General features: G+C 45.7%; 1 protein-coding gene across 1 annotated transcript in view; it reads right to left on the bottom strand.

The window, feature by feature from the left end:
- Positions 1-24,233, bottom strand: part of LOC143775610 (uncharacterized) — a 148,541-nt gene extending 124,308 nt beyond the window's left edge. The window contains exons 1-2 of the mRNA XM_077263952.1: positions 24,193-24,233; positions 22,650-22,790 (exon numbers count right to left, since the gene is read on the bottom strand). Of these exons, the coding sequence (XP_077120067.1) occupies positions 22,650-22,790; positions 24,193-24,195 (144 nt within the window). The 5' untranslated portion in view covers positions 24,196-24,233. The remainder of the gene's footprint in view (positions 1-22,649; positions 22,791-24,192) is intronic.
- Positions 24,234-24,555: the final 322 nt, after the last annotated feature.

The raw sequence follows: 24,555 nt of genomic DNA, 5'->3' as shown, positions 1-24,555 counted from the left end.
AGTGATTTTATTCAAAAGCCGATAATCAATACATGGTCTCAAAGAGCCGTCTTTTTTTGACACAAAGAAAAAACCGGCTCCTAAGGGAGATGACGATGGACGAATATGTCCCTTTTCCAAGGACTCCTTTATATATTCACGCATAGCAGCATGTTCAGGCACAGACAGATTAAATAAACGACCCTTTGGGTATTTACTACCCGGGATTAAATCTATGGCACAATCGCACTCTCGGTGCGGAGGTAACGAACCAAGCTTGGATTCTTCAAAGACGTCACGATAGTCAGACAGGAACTCAGGAATTTCAGAGGGAATAGATGATGAAATGGAAACCACAGGTACATCCCCATGAGCCCCCTTACATCCCCAGCTCAACACAGACATAGCTTTCCAGTCGAGGACTGGGTTGTGGGATTGCAGCCAAGGCAATCCTAGCACCAAATCATCATGTAGATTATACAGCACCAGAAAGCGAATAATCTCCTGGTGATCCGGATTAATACGCATAGTTACTTGTGTCCAGTATTGTGGTTTATTATTAGCCAATGGGGTGGAGTCAATCCCCTTCAGAGGAATAGGAGTCTCCAAAGGCTCTAAATCATACCCACAGCGTTTGGCAAAGGACCAATCCATAAGACTCAAAGCGGCGCCAGAGTCGACATAGGCGTCCGTGGTAATAGATGACAAAGAGCAAATCAGGGTCACAGATAGAATAAACTTAGACGGTAAGGTGCAAATGGAAACAGATTTACCAAGCTTTTTAGTGCGCTTAGAGCATGCTGATATAACATGAGTAGAATCACCACAATAGAAACACAACCCATTTTTCCGTCTAAAATTCTGCCGCTCGCTTCGGGACAGAATTCTATCACACTGCATACTCTCTGGCGATTTCTCAGTGGACACCGCCAGATGGTGCACTGGTTTGCGCTCCCGCAAACGCCTATCGATCTGAATAGCCATTGTCATGGACTCATTCAGACCCGCAGGCACAGGGAACCCCACCATAACATCCTTAATGGCATCAGAGAGACCCTCTCTGAAAGTAGCCGCCAGGGCGCACTCATTCCACTGAGTAAGCACAGACCATTTACGGAATCTTTGGCAGTAAATTTCCGCTTCATCTTGCCCCTGAGATAGGGACATCAAAGTTTTTTCTGCCTGAAGCTCCAAATGAGGTTCGTCATAAAGCAACCCCAAGGCCAGAAAAAACGCATCCACATTGAGCAACGCAGGATCCCCTGGTGTCAATGAAAAAGCCCAGTCTTGAGGGTCGCCCCGGAGCAAGGAAATCACAATCCTGACCTGCTGTGCAGGATCTCCGGCAGAGCGAGATTTCAGGGACAAAAATAATTTGCAATTATTTCGAAAATTCTGAAACCCAGATCTATTTCCCGAGAAAAATTCCGGCAAAGGAATTCTCGGCTCAGATACAGGTGCATGACAAACAAAATCTTGCAAATTTTGTACCTTCGTGGCGAGATTATTCAAACCTGCAGTTACACTCTGAAGATCCATTGCAAACAGGATAACACAGAGCCATTCAAAGGAGAGAAAAAAAAAAAAAAAAAAAAAAAATTTCAGCAGACTACTTATTTCTCTCCTTTCTCAGCCAAGGATTTTAACCCTTTAGTGGGCCGGTCAAACTGTCATGATCTCAATGGCAAGAGATCATAGCATCAGCATATATAGGAACGAGCTCTTGGAAGATGGAAAACTGAGCTGACCATGAACTAAACCTAACGCACAACTAGCAGTGGCCGGGTAGCATGCCTACGTTGATTCTAGATGCCCAGCACCAGCCGGAGGACTAAATAATGCTAGCAGAGGAAAATATTAGTCCTAGCTCACCTCTAGAGAAATACCCCGAAAGGAGACAGAGGCCCCCCACATGTATTGGCGGTGAATCAAGATGAAATAACAAACGTAGTATGAAAATAGGTTTAGCAAATTTGAGGTCCACTTACTACATAGCAGAAGACAGAAAGGACACTTTCATGGTCAGCTAAAAACCCTATCAAAACACCATCCAGAAATTACTTTAAAACTCTGGCATTAACTCATAACACCAGAGTGGCAATTCCTGTTCACAAGAGCTTTCCAGACACAGTAACGAAACTACAGCTGTGAACTGGAAAAAATGCAAAAACAAACATGGACAAGAGTCCAACTTATCTAGTAGTTGTCTAGGAGCAGGAACAAGCACAGAGAGGCTTCTGATAACATTGTTGACCGGCAAGCAACTAACAGAGCAGCAAGGTTATATAGCGACTCCTGTTGTGAATTTGGATTCTGGGCTCCCCCGGTGGCTACTGGTGGAATTGAACTTGTGACATCATCTTCCCTGTTCACCTGTTCTGATTAGATCTGGGTGTCGCTATATAACCTGGCTTCTCTGTTAGATGCTTGCCGGTCAACAATGTTATCAGAAGCCTCTCTGTGCTTGTTCCTGCTCCCAGACATCTACTAGATAAGTTGGACATTCGTCCATGTTTTGTTTTTGTATTTTGGTTCCAGTTCCCAGCTGCAGTTTCGTTACTGTGTCTGGAAAGCTCTTGTTGATCAGGAATTGCCACTCTGGTATTATGAGTTAATGCCAGAGTCCTAAAGTAATTTCTGGATGTGTTTTGTTAGGGTTTTCTACTGACCATGAAAGTATGCTTTCTGTCTTCTGCTATCTAGAAAGCGGACCTCAAATTTGCTAAAACTATTTTCCTGCTGCGTTTGTTATTTCTTCTAAAATCACCGCCAATATATGTGGGGGGCCTCTGTCTCCTTTTTTTGGGCATTTCTCTAGAGGTGAGTCAGGTCTTATATTTCCCTCTGCTAGCATTATTTAGTTCTCCGGCCGGCGCTGGGCATATAGGGATAAAAAGTAGGACATGCTACCTGGCTACTTCTAGATGATGCGGTAGGTTTAGTTCATGGTCAGTATAGTTACATCTTCCAAGAGCTTGTTCCTATTGAGGCTTATGCTAGTTCTCTGGCCATGGAGATCATGACAGTTTGACCGGCCCACTAAAGGGTTAAAATCCTTGGCTGAGAAAGGAGAGAAATAAGAAGTCTGCTGAGAGTTTTTTTTTTTTTTTTTTTCTCTGTGCTCTTAATTGGATCACTTGCCAGTCTGTCTATGCTGCAGTCTTTCTTTTTTTTCTCTCTCCTTATAATCTTTGAATGGCTTTGTGTTCACCTGTTAATAATGGATCTTCAGAGTGTAACTGCAGGTTTGAATAATCTCACCACGAAAGTACAAAATTTGCAAGATTTTATTATTCATGCTCCGGTATCTGAGCCGAGAATTCCTTTGCCGGAATTCTTCTCAGGGAATAGATCTAGCTTTCAGAATTTTAGAAATAATTGTAAGCTATTTTTGTCCCTGAAATCTCGTTCTGCTGGAGACCCTGCACAGCAGGTTGGGATTGTGATTTCCTTGCTCCGCGGCGACCCTCAAGACTGGGCTTTTGCATTGGCACCAGGGGATCCTGCGTTGCGCAATGTGGATGCGTTTTTTTTGGCCTTGGGCTTGCTGTATGAGGAACCTCATTTGGAACTTCAGGCAGAAAAAACTTTGATGTCCCTATCGCAGGGGCAAGATGAAGCTGAAATTTACTGCCAAAGATTCCGTAAATGGTCTGTGCTTACTCAGTGGAATGAGTGCGCCCTGGCGGCTACTTTCAGAGAGGGTCTCTCTGATGCCATTAAGGATGTTATGGTGGGGTTCCCTGTGCCTGCGGGTCTGAATGAGTCCATGACAATGGCCATTCAGATCGATAGGCGTCTGCGGGAGCGCAAACCAGTGCACCATCTGGCGGTGTCCACTGAGAAGACGCCAGAAAGCATGCAGTGTGATAGAATTCTGTCCAGAAGCGAGCGGCAGAATTTTAGACGGAAAAATGGGTTGTGTTTCTATTGTGGGGATTCTACTCATGTTATATCAGCATGCTCTAAGCGTACTAAAAAGCTTGATAAATCCGTTTCCATTGGCACTTTACAGTCTAAATTTATTTTGTCTGTGACCCTGATTTGCTCTTTGTCATCTATTACTACTGACGCCTATATCGACTCTGGCGCCGCTTTGAGTCTTATGGATTGGTCCTTTGCCAATCGTTGTGGGTATGATTTAGAGCCTTTGGAAACTCTTATTCCTCTGAAGGGGATTGACTCCACCCCATTGGCTAATAATAAACCACAATACTGGACACAAGTGACTATGTGTATTAATCCGGATCACCAGGAGACTATTCGTTTTCTGGTGCTGTATAATCTACATGATGATTTGGTGCTGGGATTGCCATGGCTGCAGTCTCACAACCCAGTCCTTGACTGGAGAGCTATGTCTGTGTTGAGCTGGGGATGTAAGGGGACTCATGGGGACGTACCTTTGGTGTCCATTTCATCATCTATTCCCTCTGAAATCCCTGAGTTCCTGTCTGATTATCGTGACGTCTTTGAAGAACCCAAGCTGGGTTCACTACCTCCGCACCGTGAGTGCGATTGTGCTATAGATTTAATTCCGGGTAGTAAATACCCAAAGGGTCGTTTATTTAATCTGTCTGTGCCTGAACATACTGCTATGCGAGAATATATAAAGGAGTCCTTGGAAAGGGGACATATTCGTCCATCGTCATCTCCCTTAGGAGCCGGTTTTTTCTTTGTGTCAAAAAAAGACGGCTCTTTGAGACCATGTATTGATTATCGGCTTTTGAATAAAATCACGGTTAAATATCAATACCCATTGCCGTTGCTGACTGATTTGTTTGCTCGCATAAAGGGGGCCAAGTGGTTCTCTAAGATTGATCTCCGTGGGGCGTATAATTTGGTGCGGATCAGGCAGGGGGATGAGTGGAAAACCGCATTTAATACGCCCGAGGGCCACTTTGAGTATTTGGTGATGCCTTTTGGTCTTTCTAATGCCCCTTCAGTCTTCCAGTCCTTTATGCATGATATTTTCCGCGATTTTTTGGATAAATTTATGATTGTGTATCTGGATGATATTCTGATTTTTTCGGATGACTGGGACTCTCATGTCCGGCAAGTTAAGAGGGTTTTTCAGGTTTTGCGGTCTAATTCTCTGTGTGTCAAGGGTTCTAAGTGCGTTTTTGGGGTTCAGAGAATTTCCTTTTTGGGATATATTTTTTCTCCCTCTTCCATTGAGATGGATCCTGTCAAGGTTCAAGCTATTTGTGATTGGACGCAGCCCTCTTCTCTTAAAAGTCTTCAGAAATTTTTGGGCTTTGCCAACTTTTATCGTCGATTTATTTCTGGTTTTTCGGATGTCGTTAAGCCATTGACCGATTTGACTAGACAGGGTGCTGATGTTGCTAATTGGTCCCCTGATGCTGTGGAGGCCTTTCAGGAGCTTAAGCGCTGTTTTTCTTCTGCCCCTGTGTTGCGTCAGCCTGATGTGACTCTTCCTTTTCAGGTTGAGGTCGACGCTTCTGAGATCGGAGCTGGGGCAGTGTTGTCGCAGAAAAGTTCTGACTGCGCCGTGATGAGGCCTTGTGCCTTCTTTTCCCGTAAATTTTCGCCCGCTGAGCGGAATTATGATGTTGGGAATCGGGAGCTTTTGGCCATGAAGTGGGCGTTTGAGGAGTGGCGCCATTGGCTCGAGGGGGCCAGACATCAGGTGGTGGTATTGACTGACCACAAAAATTTGATTTATCTTGAGACCGCCAGGCGCCTGAATCCTAGACAGGCGCGCTGGTCATTATTTTTTTCTCGGTTTAATTTTGTGGTATCGTACCTACCAGGTTCTAAGAATGTTAAGGCGGATGCCCTTTCTAGGAGTTTTGAGCCTGATTCACCTGGCAACTCTGACCCCACAGGTATTCTTAAGGAGGGAGTTATCTTGTCAGCCATTTCTCCAGACCTGCGGCGGGCCTTGCAGGAGTTTCAGGCGGATAGACCGGATCGTTGTCCGCCTGATAGGCTGTTTGTTCCTGATGATTGGACCAGTAAAGTCATCTCTGAGGTGCATTCTTCTGCGTTGGCAGGTCATCCTGGAATTTTTGGTACCAGGGATTTGGTGGCAAGATCCTTCTGGTGGCCTTCCCTGTCACGAGATGTGCGAGGCTTTGTGCAGTCTTGTGACGTTTGTGCTCGGGCCAAGCCTTGTTGTTCTCGGGCTAGTGGATTATTGTTGCCCTTGCCTATTCCTAAGAGGCCTTGGACACACATCTCGATGGATTTTATTTCAGATCTGCCTGTTTCTCAGAAGATGTCTGTCATCTGGGTGGTGTGTGACCGTTTTTCTAAGATGGTTCATTTGGTTCCCCTGCCCAAATTGCCTTCTTCTTCCGAGTTGGTGCCCTTGTTTTTTCAAAATGTTGTTCGTTTGCATGGTATTCCTGAGAATATCGTTTCTGACAGAGGAACCCAATTTGTGTCTAGATTTTGGCGGGCATTTTGTGCTAGGATGGGCATAGATTTGTCTTTTTCGTCTGCTTTTCACCCTCAGACTAATGGCCAGACCGAGCGGACTAATCAGACCCTGGAGACATATCTGAGGTGTTTTGTGTCTGCTGACCAGGATGATTGGGTTGCTTTTTTGCCATTGGCGGAGTTCGCCCTCAATAATCGGGCCAGCTCTGCCACCTTGGTTTCCCCGTTTTTCTGTAATTCGGGGTTCCATCCTCGATTTTCCTCCGGTCAGATGGAATCCTCGGATTGTCCTGGAGTGGATGCGGTGGTGGAGAGATTGCATCATATCTGGGGGCAGGTGATGGACAATTTAAAGTTGTCCCAGGAGAAGACTCAGCTTTTTGCCAACCGTCACCGTCGTGTTGGTCCTCGGCTTTGTGTTGGAGATTTGGTGTGGTTGTCTTCTCGTTTTGTCCCTATGAGGGTCTCATCTCCTAAGTTTAAGCCTCGGTTCATCGGTCCGTATAAAATATTGGAGATTCTTAACCCTGTTTCCTTCCGTTTGGACCTCCCTGCATCCTTTTCTATTCATAACGTTTTTCATCGGTCGTTATTGCGCAGGTATGAGGCACCGGTTGTGCCTTCCGTTGAGCCTCCTGCTCCGGTGTTGGTTGAGGGTGAGTTGGAGTACGTTGTGGAAAAAATCCTAGACTCCCGCGTTTCCAGACGGAGACTCCAGTATCTGGTCAAGTGGAAGGGATATGGCCAGGAGGATAATTCTTGGGTCACTGCATCTGATGTTCATGCCTCTGATCTGGTTCGTGCCTTTCATAGGGCCCATCCTGATCGCCCTGGTGGTTCTGGTGAGGGTTCGGTGCCCCCTCCTTGAGGGGGGGGTACTGTTGTGAATTTGGATTCTGGGCTCCCCCGGTGGCTACTGGTGGAATTGAACTTGTGACATCATCTTCCCTGTTCACCTGTTCTGATTAGATCTGGGTGTCGCTATATAACCTGGCTTCTCTGTTAGATGCTTGCCGGTCAACAATGTTATCAGAAGCCTCTCTGTGCTTGTTCCTGCTCCCAGACATCTACTAGATAAGTTGGACATTCGTCCATGTTTTGTTTTTGTATTTTGGTTCCAGTTCCCAGCTGCAGTTTCGTTACTGTGTCTGGAAAGCTCTTGTTGATCAGGAATTGCCACTCTGGTATTATGAGTTAATGCCAGAGTCCTAAAGTAATTTCTGGATGTGTTTTGTTAGGGTTTTCTACTGACCATGAAAGTATGCTTTCTGTCTTCTGCTATCTAGAAAGCGGACCTCAAATTTGCTAAAACTATTTTCCTGCTGCGTTTGTTATTTCTTCTAAAATCACCGCCAATATATGTGGGGGGCCTCTGTCTCCTTTTTTTGGGCATTTCTCTAGAGGTGAGTCAGGTCTTATATTTCCCTCTGCTAGCATTATTTAGTTCTCCGGCCGGCGCTGGGCATATAGGGATAAAAAGTAGGACATGCTACCTGGCTACTTCTAGATGATGCGGTAGGTTTAGTTCATGGTCAGTATAGTTACATCTTCCAAGAGCTTGTTCCTATTGAGGCTTATGCTAGTTCTCTGGCCATGGAGATCATGACAGACTCCCACATCTTGATGGGAACAGGTGAACAGAGAAGATGAAGACACCAGTTCAATTCCACCAGTAGCCACCGGGGGAGCCCAGAATCCAAATTCACAACACACTCCATTTATTTCTATCACCCTTTCTCTTGCCTGGGCCAGAGTTGGACCCTGGAGCTGAGCTGTCCCGAATGTATCAGGAGACACTTCCAGCTCGGGGATCGGTGGGATCTCCTCGACCTCCCCTGCCAATACCTCTAGGGGAAACCTATCGGGGTTACACTCTGTCCCTAGGTTTGCGACCCCTATGGCAGGTATCTCTGACTCAGGATCTTCGGGTTCCATGCCCGGAATAACATTTACCCTGGGAGGGTTATCCTTGGTCTCCCACAGGATCCAGAATAAAGGCAAGCCTCTTCCTAACACAGTTCCATATGGAAAGGTCTTCACTAGGGTTGAGCGAAACGGATCGTTCATTTTCATAAGTCGCCGACTTTTGGCAAAGTCGGCGTCTCATGAAACCGACCCGATCCCTGTGTGGGGTCGGCCATGTGGTACGCGACTTTCGCGCCAAAGTCGCGTTTCAATGACGCTAAAAGCGCCATTTCTCAGCCAATGAAGGTGGACGCAGAGTGTGGGCAGCGTGATGACATAGGTCTCGGTCCCCACCATCTTAGAGAAGGGCATTGCAGTGATTGGCTTGCTTTTTGCCGCGTCACAGGGGCTATAAAGGGGCATTCCCGCCGACCGCCATCTTACTGCTGCTGATCTGAGCGTAGGGAGAGGCTGCTGCCGCTTCTTCAGAAGCAGGGATAGTGATAGGCAGGGTACATAAAGCCACAAACCGCTTGTGCTGTAGCGATTTCCACTGTCCAACACCACCTTTTATAGCTGCCTGCCATACTTTCCTGAGATTACTGCAGGGAGATAATGATTGGCAAGTCTGCCTCTGTGCCAGTCCTGTGTGTGGCATCTTTCTCTCATTGTGTGCCACTGAAAACCACTGTGTAATACTGGGCCTTTTTTTTTTTTTTCTAAATTCTCCCTTTAAAAAAAAATATAATAATTAGTGGGAGATAAAGATTGGCAAGTCTGCCTCTGTGCCAGTCCTGTGTGTGGCATCTGTCTCTCATTGTGTGCCACCGAAAACCACTGTGTAATACTTGGCCATTTATTTTTTGGGGGTAAATTCTCCCTGTAAAAAAAAAAAATAATTAGTGGGAGATAAAGATTGGCAAGTCTGCCTCTGTGCCAGTCCTGTGTGTGGCATCTGTCTCTCATTGTGTGCCACCGAAAACCACTGTGTAATGCTGGGCTTTTTTTTTTTTTCTAAATTCTCCCTTTTAAAAAAATAATAATTAGTGGGAGATAAAGATTGGCAAGTCTGCCTCTGTGCCAGTCCTGTGTGTGGCATCTGTCTCTCATTGTGTGCCACCGAAAACCACTGTGTAATACTTGGCCATTTATTTTTTGGGGGTAAATTCTCCCTGTAAAAAAAAGATAATTAGTGGGAGATAAAGATTGGCAAGTCTGCCTGTGTGCCAGTCTTGTGTGTGGCATCTGTCTCTCATTGTGTACCACCGAAAACCACTGTGTAATACTTGGCCATTTATTTTTTGGGGGTAAATTCTCCCTGTAAAAAAAAAAAAATTAGTGAGAGATAAAGATTGGCAAGTCTGCCACTGTGCCAGTCCTGTGTGTGGCATCTGTCTCTCATTGTGTGCCACCGAAAACCACTGTGTAATACTGGAAAATAATTAGTGGGAGATAAAGATTGGCAAGTCTGCCTCTGTGCCAGTCCTGTGTGTGGCATCTGTCTCTCATTGTGTGCCACCGAAAACCACTGTGTAATACTTGGCCATTTATTTTTTTGGGGTAAATTCTCCCTGTAACACAGAAAACCTAGTGTGTAACATTGGGCCTGATTTTCCTTTCCGTGTCAGGCACCTATAAAGGTATGTATAAATCCTACAGCAGTTTGAGTTCACCTTATAAGTTGTTTTACAGTAACAAATACCGTTACTTTGGTTACGCTTTGCAAACAATGAGGAAGTCTAGTGGAAGAGGTCGTGGCCGTGGGCGGTCATTGTCAGCTGGTAATGATGGTAGTGGTGGTGGAGCATCAGGTGGTCGTGGTAAAAGCTGTACAGCTACAGCACCTAAGTCTCGAGTTGTTGAGCCAGGTTCGTTGTCTGGCTACACAAGGCCTCCAACGCTCTCTTTTCTGGGAGTAGGAAAACCACTTTTGAAGCCGGAGCAGGAGGAACAAGTATTGGCTTTCATTGCTGACTCTGCCTCCAGCTCTTTCGCCTCATCCTCGGAAAGTGCCAAATGTCAGAGCAGTGCATCGTCAGTGGATGCTCCCGGTCAGGAACAAGTCGCTTCCTTGTGTCCTTCACCCAGAACAACAGTGAAGGATGCGTCAGTCGACACAACAGGTTACTCCATGGAGCTCTTTACACATACCGTTCCTGGGTTAGACAGTGAAACCGTTAACAGGCCATGCCCATTAGAAGTTGAATCGGACATGGAGTGCACAGATGCCCAGCCACAGCCAGATTACTATGCTGTTCCTTTGACTCAGACCAGAACATTGCCCTCGCAGTGTACTCAAGCAGAATCAAACCCAGCGGAGACTATGGTGCCCCATCACGAACGCAATACCACCGGCTTACACGGTGACACAGACGAAGTTGCACACGACATAGAAGAGGAGGTCATAGATGACCCAGTTATTGTCCCCGATTGGCAGCCATTGGGGGAACAGGGTGCAGGCGGCAGTAGTTCTGAAGCGGAGGAGGAGGAGCCACAGCAGGTATCAACATCACAACAGGTTCCATCTGCAGGGCCCATATCTGGCCAAAAACGCGTGGCAAAACCAAAACCAGTTAGAGGACAGCGTGGCCATCCGGTTAAAGAAGCTCAGTCTGCAATGCCTGAAAAGGTATCCGATAGTAGAAAGAGTACAGTCTGGCATTTTTTAAAACAACATCCAAATGATCAGCGCAAAGTCATCTGTCAAAAATGTTCAACTACCTTAAGCAGAGGTCAGAATCTTAAAAGTCTAAATACAAGTTGCATGCATAGGCATTTATCCACCATGCATTTGCTAGCCTGGACTAACTACCAAACGTCTCTAAAGGTTGCAGCACCCTCGGCCAATTAAGCTAGTCAGCAACGCTACATCCCTTCCCTCCCTGTAAGCCCACCATTTCCCGCACCACCCGCAGTATCTGTGCAGCTTTCGTCGCCAGGCCAAAGCAGTCAGGGAATCACCAGGTTAGTAGTAGGAAACACTGCATGTAGGGCACCAGCAAGAATACCATCTCCAACCCTATCTCAGTCACCCATGTCCACCGGCACCACCGCTAGTTCCACGATCTCCAGCTCTCCAGTCCAGCTCACCCTACATGAGACTCTTGTTAGGAAAAGGAAGTATTCATCCTCGCATCCGCGTACACATGGTTTGAACGCCCACATTGCTAGACTAATCTCATTAGAGATGATGCCCTACCGGTTAGTTGAAAGCGAAGCTTTCAAAGCGCTGATGGACTAGGCTGTACCACGCTACGAGCTACCCAGTCGGCACTTCTTTTCTAGAAAAGCCATCCCAGCCCTCCAACAGCATGTTAAAGACCGCATCGTCCATGCACTCAGGCAGTCTGTGACTACAAAGGTGCACCTGACAACAGATGCATGGACCAGTAGGCATGGCCAGGGACGTTACGTGTCCATCACGGCACACTGGGTGAATGTGGTGGATGCAGGGTCCACAGGGGACAGCAATATTGGGACAGTTCTGCCTAGCCCACGGTCAAGGAAAGAGTTGGCTGTAGGCGTTCGCCCCCCCTATTCCTCTTCCTCCTCCTCCTGCAGAAGCGAGAGCTCGTCCACAGACTGCAGTCGCACATCCACTCCATCCACAGCTGCCCCTGTTGCACACCAGGTGTGCCATTATGGGACAGCTAGTGGCAAGCGTCAGCAGGCTGTATTGGCCATGAAGTGTTTGGGCGACAACAGACACACCGCGGAAGTTCTGTCCGAGTTCTTGCAGAAAGAAAATCAGTCATGGCTGGGCACTGTACATCTTGAGGCAGGCAAGGTAGTGAGTGATAACGGAAGGAATTTCATGGCTGCCATAGCCCTTTCCCAACTGAAACACATTCCTTGCCTGGCTCACACCTTAAACCTGGTGGTGCAGTGCTTCCTGAAAAGTTATCCGGGGTTACCCGACCTGCTCCTCAAAGTGCGCAGACTTTGCTCGCATATCCGCCGTTCGCCCATACACTCCAGCCGTATGCAGAACTATCAGCGTTCTTTGAACCTTCCTCAGCATCGCCTAATCATCGACGTTGCAACAAGGTGGAACTCCACACTGCACATGCTTCAGAGACTGTGCGAACAGAGGCATGCTGTTATGTATTTGTGGGAGGATACACAGGCAGGCAGTTGGATGGCAGACATGGAGTTGTCAGGTGTGCAGTGGTCGAAGCTACAAGACCTGTGTCAAGTCCTTCAGTGTTTTGAGGAATGCACACAGCTGGTTAGTGCAGACAACGCCATAGTAAGCATGAGCATCCCCTAATGCGTCTGCTGATGCAAAGTTTGACGCACATAAAGGAGCAGGCGTCTGCAGCCGAGGAAGAGGAAAGCCTTGATGACAGTCAGCCATTGTCTGGTCAGGGCCGTGTAGAGGACACGGTAGCGGGCGAAGAGGAGGAGGAGGACGAGGAGGATGATGGGGATGAGTACTTTTTTAATGAGGAAGCTTCTCCTGGGCCAACAGAAATTAGTGGCGTTGCAAGGCCGGGTTCTGTTTTTTTAAGGGAGACAAGTGACTTAGATTTGCCTGTAACTGCCCCTCAAACCAGCACAACCGCAGATTTGACAACTGGAACTTTGGCCCACATGGCGGATTATGCCTTACGTATCCTCAAAAGGGACCCACGCATTATTAAAATAATGAGCGATGATGATTACTGGTTGGCCTGCATCCTTGACCCTCGCTATAAAGGCAAATTGCAAAATATTATGCCACATGAGAACCTCGAACAAATATTAGCAACCAAACAAGCTACTCTTGTAGACCGTTTGATTCAGGCATTCCCAGCACACAGCGCCGGTGATGGTTCTCACACAAGTTGCAGGGGGCTACAGGGCAGAGGAGTTAGAGGTGCACAGATCAGAAGTGGCGTTGGACAGAGGGGTTTTCTGACCAGGTTGTGGAGTGATTTCGCAATGACCGCAGACAGGACAGGTACTGCAGCATCTATTCAAAGTGACAGGAGACAACATTTGTTCAGTATGGTTACTAACTATTTTTCATCCCTTATCGATGTTCTCCCTCAACCGTCATTCCCATTTGATTACTGGGCATCCAAATTAGACACCTGGCCTGAATTGGCAGAATATGCATTGCAGGAGCTTGCTTGCCCAGCAGCTAGTGTGCTATCAGAAAGAGTATTCAGTGCTGCTGGTTCAATATTAACCGAAAAAAGGACTCGTCTGGCTACCCAAAATGTGGATGATCTAACCTTCATTAAAATGAACCACTCCTGGATTTCAAATTATTTTGCCCCACCTTTCCCGGCTGACACCTAGCTTTCCTATAAAAAGGTCTTGCTTGTGGACTGGTCTTACTGAGTGTTCCAATCTCTTAATTTGCAGCAGCTGTTTGTCCAGCATACGACATGTTTACACCTCCCTCAATGGGAAAACTCCCCCCACGGGGCCGTGGTCTCGCCACTTGGCGCAAGCACCCGTTACAGTGCTGTTTGTCTGAAGAGGTGGGTGTGCCCGCTTTTGGTCGACGGCACTGCCACTGGGTCCCTCATAGTACAATGAAGTGTCTCTGGCGGTGGTGGTGCGCACCCAACGTCAGACACACCGTTGTAACATGAGGGGCCCTGGGACGGTACCGCCGGCCACAAGAGAGTTCCCCCCCAGCTCAAACTGTGCTCTACCACGTGCAAAATTATCTCGCACAGCTCCACCAATGTTTAGTCTATGCGCTGACATCATTCAATGCCTGGCACTGACAATACCAATTTGTTGACATCTATGATGCTAGTTAAAGTAGCCTGGGTCAGTGTCCTATATTGACACCAGTAAATACTTACTGCCAAATTACTTTGTAAGAAACTCAGCAGATGAGCCCACCCCTGTACCTAAGTATGCCACACTTTTTTTTGTTGTGGTTGTTTTGCGAGACATTAACATCTATTTATTTTTTGTGAGTACTAACTGTGTCAGACACTCCTTGCAATACTCCTCCACTGACCACAATGCTGCCTGTGTATCCATGTAACCGATTTAAAACTGCCATGAGCCTATCTTTTGTTATTTTAGGCCTTTGTTAGCCTGTCTGCGGGCCTTCATTAGCCTGTCTGCGGTCCCTCCTTGCAATACTCCTCCACTGACCACAATGCTGCCTGTGTATCCATGTAACCGATTTAAAACTGCCATGAGCCAATCTTTTGTTATTTTAGGCCTTCATTAGCCTGTCTGCGGTCCCTCCTTGCAATACTCCTCCACTGACCACAATGCTGCCTGTGTATCCATGTAACCGATTTAAAACTGCCATGAGCCTATCTTTTGTTATTTTAGGCCTTCGTTAGCCTGTCTGCGGTCCCTCCTTGCAATACTCCTCCACTGACCACAATGCTGCCTGTGTATCCATGTAACCGATTTAAAACTGCCATGAGCCTATCTTTTGTTATTTTAGGCCTTTGTTAGCCTGTCTGCGGGCCTTCATTAGCCTGTCTGCGGTCCCTCCTTGCAATACTCCTCCACTGACCACAATGCTGCCTGTGTATCCATGTAACGGATTTAAAACTGCCATGAGCCAATCTTTTGTTATTTTAGGCCTTCATTAGCCTGTCTGCGGTCCCTCCTAGCAATACTCCTCCACTGACCACAATGCTGCCTGTGTATCCATGTAACCGATTTAAAACTGCCATGAGCCTATCTTTTGTTATTTTAGGCCTTCGTTAGCCTGTCTGCGGGCCTTCATTAGCCTGTCTGCGGTCCCTCCTTGCAATTCTCCTCCACTGACCACAATGCTGCCTGTGTATCCATGTAACTGATTTAAAACTGCCATGAGCCAATCTTTTGTTAATTTAGGCCTTCATTAGCCTGTCTGCGGTCCCTCATTGCAATACTCCTCCACTGACCACAATGCTGCCTGTGTATCCATGTAACCGATTTAAAACTGCCATGAGCCTATCTTTTGTTATTTTAGGCCTTCGTTAGCCTGTCTGCGGTCCCTCCTTGAAATACTCCTCCACTGATCACAATGCTGCCTGTGTATCCATGTAACCGATTTAAAACTGCCTTGAGCCTATCTTTTGTTATTTTAGGCCTTTGTTAGCCTGTCTGCGGGCCTTCATTAGCCTGTCTGCGGTCCCTCCTTGCAATACTCCTCCACTGACCACAATGCTGCCTGTGTATCCATGTAACCGATTTAAAACTGCCATGAGCCAATCTTTTGTTATTTTAGGCCTTCATTAGCCTGTCTGCGGTCCCTCCTTGCAATACTCCTCCACTGACCACAATGCTGCCTGTGTATCCATGTAACCGATTTAAAACTGCCATGAGCCTATCTTTTGTTATTTTAGGCCTTCGTTAGCCTGTCTGCGGTCCCTCCTTGCAATACTCCTCCACTGACCACAATGCTGCCTGTGTATCCATGTAACCGATTTAAAACTGCCATGAGCCTAACTTTTGTTATTTTAGGCCTTCATTAGCCTGTCTGCGGTCCCTCCTTGCAATACTCCTCCACTGACCACAATGCTGCCTGTATATCCATGTAACCGATTTAAAACTGCCATGAGCCAATCTTTTGTTATTTTAGGCCTTCATTAGCCTGTCTGCGGTCCCTCCTTGCAATACTCCTCCACTGACCACAATGCTGCCTGTGTATCCTTGTAACCGTTTTAAAACTGCCATGAGCCTATCTTTTGTTATTTTAGGCCTTCAGTAGCCTGTCTGCGGTCCCTCCTTGCAATACTCCTCCACTGACCACAATGCTGCCTGTGTATCCATGTAACCGATTTAAAACTGCCATGAGCCTATCTTTTGTTATTTTAGGCCTTCGTTAGCCTGTCTGCGGGCCTTCATTAGCCTGTCTGCGGTCCCTCCTTGCAATACTCCTCCACTGACCACAATGCTGCCTGTGTATCCATGTAACCGATTTAAAACTGCCATGAGCCTATCTTTTGTTATTTTAGGCCTTCGTTAGCCTGTCTGCGGTCCCTCCTTGCAATCCTCCTCCGCTGACCACACCAATGCTGCCCGTGTACCCCTGGAACCTATTTAAAAGTTCATAGAGCCTATTTATATATTTTATTTAATATTAATAAAGCCATGATGGACTACGCTGTACCACGCTACAAGCTAACCAGTCGACACTTCTTTTGCGAGAAAAGCCATCCCAAACCCTCGACCAGCATGTAAAAGACCGCATTGTCCATGCACTCTGGCAATCTGTGAGTACAAAGGTGCACCTGACAACAGACGCATGGACCTGTAGGCATGGCCACGGAAGGTTATGTGTCCATTGCGGTGCAATGGGTTAATGTGGTGGATGCATGGTCCACAGGGGACAGCCTACTAAGTCTGTCTGCAGTCCCTAATTCAAATTGTCCTCCACTGTCTAAATCTGAGCTTCAACCTTCAGGCTCTCACTAAGTGCTTTTTTAACCAAAAATTGGTGGTTGGGGCCTAATAACTCTGTTTGTCGCTCCCTGGTGTTGTCCTCAACTGTATAAAGCTGAGCTTCAGTCTTTTGGCTCTTGGCCTAAAGTATCAGATATTAAACTGCATTTGGCCTTCAACTTTGGTTACGGCCTACTAACGGTGTCTGCCGCTCCCTGGTGTCGTCCTCAAGTGAATAAATCTGAGCTTCAACCTTCTGGCTCTCAATTTTTTTTTTATTTTTTTTTTTAAATTGGTGGTTGAGGCCTAATACCTCTGTTTTCCGCTCCCTGGTGTTCTCCTCAACTGAATACATCTGAGCTTCAACCTTCTGGCTCTCACTTTTTTTTTTTTTTAAATTGGTGGTTGGGGCCTAATACCTCTGTTTGCCGCTCCCTGGTGTTCTCCTCAACTGAATACATCTGAGCTTCAACCTTCTGGCTCTCATTTTTTTTTTTTTTTAAATTGGTGGTTGAGGCCTAATACCTCTGTTTGCCGCTCCCTGGTGTTCTTCTCAACTGAATAAATCTGAGCTTCAACCTTCTGGCTCTCATTAAGTGCTGTTTTTTTAAAAATTGGTGGTTAGGGCCTACTAACGATGTCTGCCCCTCCCTGGTGTTTGTCCTCAACTGTATAAAGCTGAGCTTCAACCTTCTGGCTTTCGGCCTATAGTATCAGATATTAAACTGCATTTGGCCTTCAACTTTGGTTACGGCCTACTAACGGTGTCTGCCGCTCCCAGGTGTTTGTCCTCAACTGTATAAAGCTGAGCTGCAACCTTCTGGCTCTCATTAAGTGCTGTTTTTTAAAAAATTGGTGGTTAGGGCCTACTAACTGTGTCTGCCCCTCCCTGGTGTTTGTCCTCAACTGTATAAAGCTGAGCTTCAACCTTCTGGCTTTCAGCCTATAGTATCAGATATTAAACTGCATTTGGCCTTCAACTTTGGTTAGGGCCTACTAACGGTGTCTGCCCCTCCCTGGTGTTTGTCCTCAACTGTATAAAGCTGAGCTTCAACCTTCTGGCTCTCATTAAGTGCTGTTTTTTTAAAAATTGGTGGTTAGGGCCTACTAACGGTGTCTGCCCCTCCCTGGTGTTTGTCCTCATCTGTATAAAGCTGAGCTTCAGTCTTTAGGCTTTTGGCCTATAGTAGCAGATATTAAACTGCATTTGGCCTACTAGTGTGGTTGGGCCCTTAAAACAGTGTCTGCTGCTCCTGGGTTTGCTACTCCACTGAACAAAGCAATGCCGCCTGTTTAGTCCTGTTACCAATTTTGAACTGCATTTAGCCTACTTTATTCTTTGGCCCTATATCTGTGTTTCCTCCTCATCCTGCCCATTGCCCAGCCACTGCTAGATGAGTCTGCTGGTACATTGACCTAGACCACTACATTCCCCTTGCACTCTACACAGCCAGAATCTGACCCTGCTGAAAGTAAGGTTCCCCTTCCCGCATGTTATACCACCTTACACAGGGACAAAGAGGAAGGTGCAGATGAAAGTGCAGGTTCCGTCATCAGGTGAGGGGGCATACTCGTTGGCGACGTCACTGGCACAAGGCCCCTCAGAGTACGCAAAAGTGTCGCTGCTGGTGGGAGGCGCCCCCGCCGTGCAAACACACCGCTGTACTTTGAGGGGCCCTGTGCCAGTGCCAATGCCAACGAGTGGGCCCCCCCTGCTTGCTTAGGATCACAGCACTTGCAAACTTGACATACTTACCTCTCACTGCTCCACCGCCGTGACGTAGTCCACGTTTCCTGGGCCCACTAAAACCTTGAACCAGCCCTACCCCCCACAACTGTTGCCAAATGACCCCCAATTTCCAATGTCCAGCTATTATTATAAAGTTAATTAAGATTGACAAGCTTCAGAAACAAGAATGGATGTTTTTGGCATTAAAATGGGCACTGTAGGCGTTTTCCTGGCCTCCACTCACTGCCGACTATGCTTCCCCATTGACTTGCATTGGGTTTCGTGTTTCGGTCGATCCCCGACTTTTAGCGATAATCGGCCGACTGCACTCGACTCGACTCTGGACAAAGTCGGGTTTCACAAAACCCGACTCGATCTTAAAAAAATGAAAGTCGCTCAACCCTAGTCTTCACCACTCCCACTGCATGTTTTATTTCTTCACACGGTGTGGAAAAATTAACCTCCGTGATTCGGTACTCTCGGAGTTGCCCATATATACACACCACCCCATTTTCCATCCATTGGGGCTGTCCCCAGCAACAAGTGACTTATGGACCAGAGTCACTAAGCTTCCCGAGTCCAAGAGAGCCTCCATTTGACACCCGTTGACGAGTGCCTGGAACAGTTGGGGTTCGGTACCAGAAGTGCCTGTAGTTGCGGTGCAGACTAGCTGGGTGTACATAGAGACTCTGCACTTAAACCCGCAGTCCATCTGTTCAGCTGTCAGGAGTCAATTGGCAGCCACATGTCCGGGCCCTTGGCACCAACAACTAATAGCGGCGGCACAACTGGACCTCGGGACCAGTTTAGGGGAAATGGGAGTTTTGTCATTCTCACTTCGGAGTACCCCCTCAGTACGGGCTCAGTTCTGATTAGCCCCTACAGAGAGTCATGGACTTTTCCCTGGCTCCTGGGCTGGCAGTGTCTGATGTGACAGCTAAAGTGGAACAGTGTCCTGAATAAAGTCCTGAGTGGTCATATACCAATCAACTAGTCCAACTGACTGGTCCAGAGTGCCCAGATCCCCTTGCCCCACCCAACGCTGTATAGCTGCTTGCAGAGCCCTTACCAGCTGGAAGACCACCACCCTATCTGGAAAGCTGGAAAGGGGTTAAGGTCTTTACCAGCTGCAGCAAGTTATATGCTGGAGACTTAGCGGGACGAGACTCCACAAAAGACCATTGGCATACCCGCTGTGCACGTACATATGTGTTAACCTCCAGTAGAGCAAGGATCTCAACTTTCAGTTTGCCATAGTCCTGGGCATCGTCCCGACTGAGGTCCAAGTAGGCTTTCTGGGCATCAACCATCAGGAAAGGGTCACCACTTCAGCCCACTGGGAAAACGCCAAGCTCTCCCGCTCTGCAGTGCCCTGAAACACGATGAGGAAGGCCTCCATATTGTCCTCAGGACCCATCTTCATCAGCGCTGACCAGACTTTGTACCAGTCAAAATAGTAGAAAGACAGCGCTCCATCCGGGTGTAGTAATTTAAGAAAAGAAGTTTATTCTGCCATAGTGAAGCAACGTTTCGACCATAAATAAGTCTTTTTCAAGCTATTATTATTATTATTATTATTTCAAGCTATTTATGGTCAAAACGTTGCTTCACTATGGCAGAATAAACTTCTTTTCTTAAATTACTACACCCGGATGGAGCGCTGTCTTTTCTACTATTTTGACTGCTTGGACTATCCAGGAAGGTTCCCTGGATTTGGAAAGGGCGCCCCAATAAGTGAGTGTTGTCAGCCTCCCTCTTCGTTTTATGTACAGACTTTGTACCAGGTCTCCAAACGGATTGAGGTCACTGGTGGGGCCACCTCTCACATAGCTGCGATCTACTGCATCAACAGGTCTGCTGCTGTTGCTGGTGCTCCTGATGCCACTGCTCTTGTTGTTGCCAACTGATTCAAAAGCTCCTCCATCTTGTTGGCAGGCTTGGGCTGCAGCGTTGCAGGCCTAATAACCGACATGCAGCGGGCTTTGGGTATGCCTCAGTTCACACTGCCCGCATTCTCCAATCATATGTAGTGCAGCGGGGTTGGTGCAATGTGACAGATAGGCAGGGACCACAGGAAAGTTCAAAGCAAATGTCTTTTGATGTCCAAAAAACTCACAAAAGAAACAGCTCACTGAATCCTCCGGATCACAGCCAAGCATCAAAACAGTCCTAATCAAAGACAGGTTGCTGTGGACGATTGCACCACCATGTCATGCTAAGGGGTGCCAGGCCTTTTGGCCCAATGTGGGCGGGCGCTAGCGACGCATTCACCATTACAGGCTATGGCGGCGTTAACGGACTACGTTAACACCGCGTTATGCCGCGGTGTAATGTAGTCCGTTAAACGCGGTCACATAACGCAATGTGACCCTAGCCTTACTGCAGGGTTTTTAACTGGAATCTGTGGCCATGGGCCACTTGTAAGACCCGGCCTTGAGGGAGCGAATTTCCCCACTGCCATCCTGTAGTGCGCTCCAAAAATAAAAGGCCATACCGGGTTTTCTTAAATCTGCCTTGCCCAAGACCAAACTTACTTTTATTTTGCAGTGTAATCACAGCTATGCCTGTGACTGCAATGCACTCCAGCGGCCTCAATACGCTTCTATGCGTATCCTGGTGGTCACATAGCGACCCTCGCATATAACACCTGTCACTGCCTCACATGATGGGTGACCAAGATTTTTTGAAATGTGGAGATTCCAAGTTTGGTCTCCATCTAGTGTGTCGCTTGTAGTGGAAGGGGTGTCAGAGGCCCATTATACAATTTCTACTCTGGGGAAATTGATGCCACATGTGTGTTGCATGTAGCAGTAGAGTTCCCAGGTTGGCGGGCCTGCATTTACTTTCAATCAAATACCTGTGTTACTATCCTTACATTCTTCTACCAACAGTGCTCTACCAAAATTATGTTTGTGCCACCCAGAGTATGGCTGGGAAAAAAACAGTTTGAGCTGTTGGATGAGCTATCAGAGCTCCCAGTAAAGAAGGCTTACACCACTTTCGCACCCACCTTGTCTTCATTGAAACTTCAATTCAAAGCTCTAAATGCAAGGCCCCTGGCTGGCTGCCTCTATGCCATTATAAAATGTTCTACTGTGGGATAATTGATGTTACTTTTCCTGGTGTCTGCTTCTAATTTTTGAAAATGTTTGGATTCCAAGTTGGGTCTATATGCATTTGTGTTGCCTAAATTTGGCAGACCTGTCAGAGCAGCAAGCCTACAGCGTCACTCCTCCACCTGTTACTGATCAATGTTTCACCTGGAAATGCTGGTCCAGGCCCTGTCCCATTCATCCATGTTGCGCAATTATACTATTTGTACTCTGGGTCAATTGATGACACGTTTCCTCGTGTCTGTCCTAATTTGAGCTGTTTGGGAAGCTTTTTGTACCCCTTTAAGGTGTTGTCTATGCGATTGGTTTTGCCTTGTCATTTGCCTAACTGAACCAAACCTTGAAAGGTTCACTCATCTCTATATAACACTTCATTTTTGTAGCATTGTCAACAATAGATAATTGAAAATACGACAAAAAATTGTACAATTGATGTTTTTTTTCTATGCATTCCCATAAAGAGTTGATAAAAGTTGGTTAATAAGTTACAGGTTTCCCAAAATGGTGCAACTCATAAATACAGTTCATCCAATTAAAAAACAAGCCCTCATCTGGTTATGTTGAAGGAAACAAAAAAAGCTGCATCCTGAAGTTCCAAAATTTGAGAGGCCTGGATGGGTTATTTTATCTTGTACGTCACACCATATACACAGTTAAAAGACAAATCACACAGGTTATAGGTAGAAGCAGAAGAAAGAGGAAAGTCTACTTCATCTGTGAGATCCAGTCATACTGTACCAGAGAACCCACCCAGAAGTGTCAGTTGGCAAAAACTCACGAAAGTGTTATCCACACCAGAAGATAGTGTTATATTGCACATTAATGGCCTGTGTTACAATGTGGCTCCATAAAAGCTGCTATAGCTTCTTCATCTATAGTTAAATCAATGGCTACCTCATTCATGACTCTCCAGGAAAATCCTTCTACCAATCCACCATTAATTTGAGATATTTATAAGGGACAGCATATCCCTCACTTGATCCCTCACTATGATCTCATACATACTGAGCCTTTACATTTTTAGGCTCTACCTCTCTACTGCTCAGGTTGCACATATTGCATGCCAGCCCTTACATCTATGTATGTCCATGCATATTGTATTTGCTTATCAACTAGCTTATATTATATAACACATATTACAAATATGAAAACCCTTTTGAACCCTGTACTCCGCAATTTACCTGAAGTTGGATTCTTTGATACATCTCATTCAGGTAACTAAACCCAAGTATCACTGCACTAGTCACCAGAATCAAAAAGATGACTTGCCCGGATCGGAGAGCGTAGTCTGTCCCAAGTATCCCCATATTAAACCAGACACTCTGAAAATAGAAAAATGGCTTGTATGAATTCAATTAGTGCTTTTATTACATCCATTATTTAATTTTCACTCTTCTAAAAAAGCCTACATTTTAATACATGTATATACTATACATATATGATAATTAAGTAGTGGTATGGCTGTGTAGACACTTGTCCCAAAATATAAATGAAGCTTTTTTTTGTAGAGATCTAATGTGCCAGTCATGAGAAAACTAGCACAAAAACCATATGCTAATCAGACTGCAAGTGTACTGGGGGCGTGCCAATGCATTTGGAAGAAGCAGCCCATGTGCACTAATATGCATATTGCATATGGCATCTACGGTACTTTTCTCTTGACTGGCACATCGCATCTTTCCATAACAGGTATTATTTTTTATAGTGGGACAAGCGCCTACGCAGTCATACCAATATTTCCAAATGTAAAAAGGTCTTGACAAATTTCCTTGAAATATGGCATCCTAAACACACAACATTTTTTAACAGGTGAAATTTTAAGCCGGGGCTTAGATATTATTCACATAAAACAGAATACATCATCATTTACATAAATGCACACTAAATCTCAGCATAAATGAAACTGATGTTAAAGTATAATCTTTTAGCTGTAGCATAAAAAAACTGAATAAAAAGATATTGTATATCTATACAAATATTTTATACATTTTCATCATATGCTAACAAATAATCCCGAATGTATTTACTATATAAATGTTACGATACTAATAATGGTGACAATATTCCTAATATTTTATCACACTATATTTATTGAAGCACTGCTCACATCAAAATTTGTATCCTATTAATTGTCATCATATCATATGGCACTGTGTATTTGCAATTGCTCATTTTACCCTTCTACCTAGTTAATTCTTCTCTTTTTCCATTAGGTCTACGGCATCACGTGATTAAAAACTGATTTGCTGAATCCTTCTTGGCTCTATGTAGAAACAGGAGGTCAATTTTCCCTGCATGAGTCATAAGTCCCTGCAAAAGTTCCTGGAAGGGGGGAGGAGGAGCGGAGCAGCTGGGTCAGGAGTTGAAGAAGGGAATGATTTCTGCAGGAACAAGAGATTTCCTGTTTCTACACAGAGCAAAGGAAAGAGAAGAATGAACTTTGTAGAAAGGCAAAATGAGCAATTGTAAGTACACAGTGCTATATAATATGATAGCTACAATATATTAAGATGATAATAACTTTGATGGGAGCAGTGCTTCTTTAATAGCTTTGTTCAGTGACCTTGAACTCATGACTTACCCATTATCTTTGCAGTAGTCAGAGTCTCACACCTTGTATGGTGTCGCTAGCATTTCCTTATCTGTAGCTATGTTTAACAGCTCATAAATGAATTACCACAATATTTTACCTGTATTTAAGGAAGAAAAGTGAAAAATTCATACCATAAAGGATTCTAGATGTGCTCCTCTCTCCTTCACATGATTCTATAATATGAACCATTGTTTTTTTTACTGGCAGGTATAACCAGTTAGTTGAAATATAAAACAATACATATGCTAGGGCAGGTTCTGCAGGTTTGTTATCTGTAAATTCTGAAAATAGCATGTCAGACTGCCCTATGAAAATACAGGATGTGGCATTGCATTTAATGAATAGCATTATCTTCTAATTCAATAGAACAATAAGCCACAAGGCTCGTCAGCGCAGGCTATTGTGAAAAGAAGTATTTATAGAAATGTGCAGTATTTTGTATCTTGATAATGCATACATTTTAATAATAGAGTTTTAAGAAGAGGCGGCCATGT

This window comes from Ranitomeya variabilis, chromosome 5 (genome assembly GCF_051348905.1).
Source record: "Ranitomeya variabilis isolate aRanVar5 chromosome 5, aRanVar5.hap1, whole genome shotgun sequence".
NCBI lineage: Eukaryota > Metazoa > Chordata > Amphibia > Anura > Dendrobatidae > Ranitomeya > Ranitomeya variabilis.
The sequence above is the reverse complement of the archived record's forward strand: the minus strand, read 5'-3'. Positions and strand labels throughout refer to the sequence as shown.